The sequence below is a fragment of the Zea mays genome, chromosome 3 (genome assembly GCF_902167145.1).
Source record: "Zea mays cultivar B73 chromosome 3, Zm-B73-REFERENCE-NAM-5.0, whole genome shotgun sequence".
In the NCBI taxonomy this organism is placed as follows: Eukaryota; Viridiplantae; Streptophyta; class Magnoliopsida; order Poales; family Poaceae; genus Zea; species Zea mays.
Window position 1 is genome coordinate 52703536 of NC_050098.1, and position 3914 is coordinate 52707449.

Genomic DNA, 3914 nt, shown 5'->3' on the forward strand with positions numbered 1-3914 from the left:
GCCGCTGAATTGACTTGGGATAGTCCTTTGACTGGTATGGTATCACTACTACAAATCATGTTATATAAGACGGTTAATTTTCAGTTATTAAGACACTTATGAAGTGTCCAAATTTGACGGAGTCGTAAAAGATGTCCTACATTTAAGATGGATGTAAAATGTCTTAAAAGATATTATATAAGACATTTTTAATTTATAACCGTCTAAAAAAGATATTTGTTTAAGTCATTTTGTCCGGTAAACCGTCTTGAATTAGATTTTGTTTAAGACACTTATTCTAAAGAACCATCGAGAATATGAACATTATAAGTCACAAAATATTTATCAAATTGTCTAGAATGTCCTATAATAATAGACGCTTGCAATAGGAAAATCATCTTATTTAGGTGACTGATATTAGACGTTTTAGGAACCGACTTTTTTAGGAGACTGGTATTGTACGTTTTGGGAACTATCTTATTATGGTTTAAATGAAATGACTTACATGCCAATACATTCTTCAATTTATAATCATTTTTGAGATACCACATTATAATATACATACACACATATATTTAATAACATTATAGTTAATATAATGTAGATAAGTATCATTCAATATCTCATAAATAAGCATTGCTAAATAACTCATACATAAGTGTACTCTAAATCCAAACTAAAATACTAACTAAAAAACATGGTCACCAACAGTTTGCGCTAAAGTTGAGCCTAACTAGGTATATATGATTTCAAGTCTACACACTTGACCGACCATCAAAATTTGAGTTCCATTCCATCTTTTCCTATACGACAAATAAGAGAAGACAATAGTGAGTAGTTAGACACAGTTGAACACCATATATTATGGCATATCAAAAAGGTCATATGAATGCTAGATTTAGTTATGTGAAGCATCCTCAACCTTGCATAATCCACCAATGTCTATCACCTCATTCATGAAGAAGTCAAGCAACTGTTCTCAAACATTTGCTATCTCATCAAGCAATAGTTGGACCAATATCATGATCCAAACTTTCCAAGAAATGTTCCCAATGAAACAGCTCGAGAAATGAGCAATAGCTAGACCAATATCATGATCCAAACTTTGTCTCACTATATCCCGAGACAAGTGCTCCAATGACTAGGCATATTTTGCTTACAGGTGGACACATTATTCAGTTCCTTGATACTACTTTGTTATTATCATGTGAATATGAAAGGGTGCTATAATTTTTCAATAAATAGGTATTGGTAGGAAGGCAGTTATCCAAACTAAAAATGGCTAAGCGTCATAGGAAGGAAGCAGGCTTATAGTTACCTGCGCAAGGTGTGTAATGAAACAGTAAATATACCTAAGTTGTCAATCAAAAGGGCCTTCACCTTCCATTTGCCATTGCAGTCACGATTCTTGTTTTTCTGCATAACACAAAAGTAACTCATGTCAGAACATATAACGAAGCTGGCAGAACATATAACTAACTTGTAGCTATAACCCAATTGTCTTGTAACATGTGGCTCTCTTGTATAGTACTATATTTCATATCTGCCAAGATGCACCTAATATTAACCCCCTTTTTGTTAGGAGATGATTTGAGGATGTCTTGTATACATACCAAAGAAGAAAATACCAAACTGCAAACAAGACGGAGAGTGCAAAAGTAATGCTTCTAGCAGAATTTGATGAAAAAGTGGCTCGAATTCACAAGGGTGTAAAAATCTTTTCCTTCCCAGTATATCATGTTGGATGTCCTAAGACAGAAAGAATTCAAACTGATGATGATTAATAAAAACTTTGACAGGAATAAAAATTAGATGCTTAGCCTCATCTATCACCCATGTATTGTCAATGTTAATATCAGTTAAAACTTTTATCACTAGTCAACTAAAACAGTACATAAGCATTACGTACCTACAGACTCCAAAATAAAAACACCTAACTTACTGAACTTGTCAAATATTGAAAAAGCCTCGCAACAAAGTAAGAGGGTTAGCTTCCTATTAAAGAACTTTCTTCTATAGGTGGAAAATGAGTAGTTAACTGAGCATACAATGACTAACAACATAATGCATGACCAATTACTTGTTCGCTATTCTTTTTGAGGTTCTTAGTTGTACCCCTCACAGAGAATGTACAAGATATAATTAATTAAACCAACCAAATACCAGTCTTGAATCATTTTGGGACAAAGTTTTTAAAGGAAAACAATAGCTAATTTACCTAAGAAAACCTTGGACTATTAGTGAGCACAGATACCATGTAGCATTCTAGCATATGCAACCAAGTTCTCTAGACCCTCAGTAAAGGAAACAACCCAATCAAGAAGTAGACACGCTCTGAAAATAAATTAGCACAAAACATTCTTTTAGAAGAAATAATACTTCAATTAATCATGAGTAGATAAAAGGAAAATACAGTGTGGAATTACATCAAGCACAGAGCAAAAGTATTTTTCTGAATATTTGTAACACATGGATCATGAAACTGTACTTGTTAGGAACATTCAGAAGATGAAAGTATTTTTTTCTGTGACAAACTTCTAGAGTTTTTGCCCTAATTATTCTATAATGAGTTACTGACATAAGGAAAACCACATGAAACATCAATAAAATATGAAGATATTCAAGGCAGAAAACTGAAATATGGTAATCACAATTCATATCATGTCTGGAAATATATCATATATTCAGTAATGCACATGGCAAATGTCTTCATTAGTAGTCACCTACTGCCATCTGACTAAACCTAGTCTGCTGCCTGCTGGTATTAGTCACATGACATCCTGAAAATTGAGCTCGACGATGCTTGCAGGAGAATGTGTCTGCGCGCTGGGGGAGGGGGGACAACCTGAAAGCTGCCAGATCCGGCGTCGCTTACCTCTCCACTGAATTGGTGCCTCACGCCCTGGATCAATTGGAAGGTTGTCCTCCATGGGATGCGACCGGGCTCCACCTCGCTGGTACCACCTGCGCGGCTGTGCCACCTCTCTCTCCCAGCAGCAGAGAAGGGAAACGAAGACAACAGAGGAGGGAGAGAATGATGTCAGGGGAGTCGTGGCTGTGGTTGCTAGGCGGAGAAACGACCCTGGAAAATTTGGGGGATCGACAGCGGCGAGCCAGGAGATGGGGGGACGACATGGAAACTGCCAGATCCGACGCCACTTACCTCCATTGATTTGGTGCCTCACGTCCTGGATCCATTGGAGGGTGGTCCTCCATGGGATGCGATTAGGCTCCACCTCGCCCGGTAGCACCTGTACCAGTGCCGCCTCTCTGTCTGGAGGAAGGAGACAATAGAGGAAGGAGAGAATGATGGCAGGGGAGCCATGACTACAGTAACTAGGCGGAGGAACCACCTTGGAAGAGGTGGGGTCTGTGGGCGACGACGGCGAGCCAGGAGGCATCTGCGCATCGATGGGCATAAAATTTCAAGCTAAATTTTAGTCATATTATTAATTATATTTTTTCCTTATAACAAAATTGAAAAAATATTTGAATCTGATTATATAACCGCATCTAAATTTTATGTCAATTATTTAAAAATATATAACGAATTTTAAAAATATATACCGAATTTAAATTTTACTTTTTATGAATATTAATAGTCTTAATGCTAAAAACAAGAATATAAAATTACATAGTAAATTTTATATATTATTTATTCACAATTAAAGAAAGAAAATAAAATAAATTAACATTCGAATAAGCATTGTTTGGTGGAGAAAGTGGGGGCTCTCTCCAAAACACTGGAGGCCCTAGACAAGACGGGAAGGAGCCACCAGAAGGGCTTGAGGTTTTAAGAAAGATATATATCATCAAACTAAGCTAAATTTATTATTTACTATATTTTTCATAATGCGTCTTATCAGAAATATCATACGAAGACAATTTCATATTTAGAAGTGCCCAGTATACTCAATAACATCTAAGACAGTTCT

General features: G+C 36.2%; 1 protein-coding gene across 3 annotated transcripts; it reads right to left on the reverse strand.

Annotated features, from left to right (window-relative positions):
- Positions 1 to 532: 532 nt before the first annotated feature.
- Positions 533 to 3386, reverse strand: LOC109944815 (uncharacterized). Of its 3 annotated transcripts, none has more exons than XR_002267990.2 (4): positions 2855 to 3386; positions 2198 to 2313; positions 1332 to 1395; positions 533 to 782 (listed from the first exon to the last, which is right to left on the reverse strand). XR_002267990.2 is itself a non-coding variant. In XM_020550211.3 (4 exons), exons 1-4 carry the CDS (start codon positions 3193 to 3195, stop codon positions 754 to 756), a joined length of 243 nt encoding a protein of 80 aa, XP_020405800.1. In that variant the 5' UTR covers positions 3196 to 3375; the 3' UTR covers positions 533 to 753. The 3 variants fall into 3 exon arrangements, 2 of the variants coding, with proteins under 2 accessions (XP_020405800.1, XP_020405799.1); XM_020550211.3 differs by lacking the exon at positions 2198 to 2313 and having other exon boundaries at positions 2855 to 2951; positions 3143 to 3375; XM_020550210.1 differs by lacking the exons at positions 533 to 782; positions 2198 to 2313 and adding an exon at positions 1593 to 1728 and having other exon boundaries at positions 1331 to 1395; positions 2855 to 2951; positions 3143 to 3378.
- Positions 3387 to 3914: the final 528 nt, after the last annotated feature.

What these genes read in the sequence shown, in the direction of transcription:
- LOC109944815 (XM_020550210.1), bottom strand. Translation starts at nt 3,195, where the DNA reads ATGGAGGACCACCCTCCAATGGATCCAGGACGTGAGGCACCAAATCAA. An exon ending in GAGGCACCAAATCAATGGAG is followed by an intron (nt 2,952 to 3,142) that starts GTAAGTGGCGTC and finishes GAGGTGGCACAG; the next exon opens with CCGCGCAGGTGGTACCAGCG. An exon ending in GGCACCAATTCAGTGGAGAG is followed by an intron (nt 1,729 to 2,854) that starts GTAAGCGACGCC and finishes TTTCTGTCTTAG; the next exon opens with GACATCCAACATGATATACT.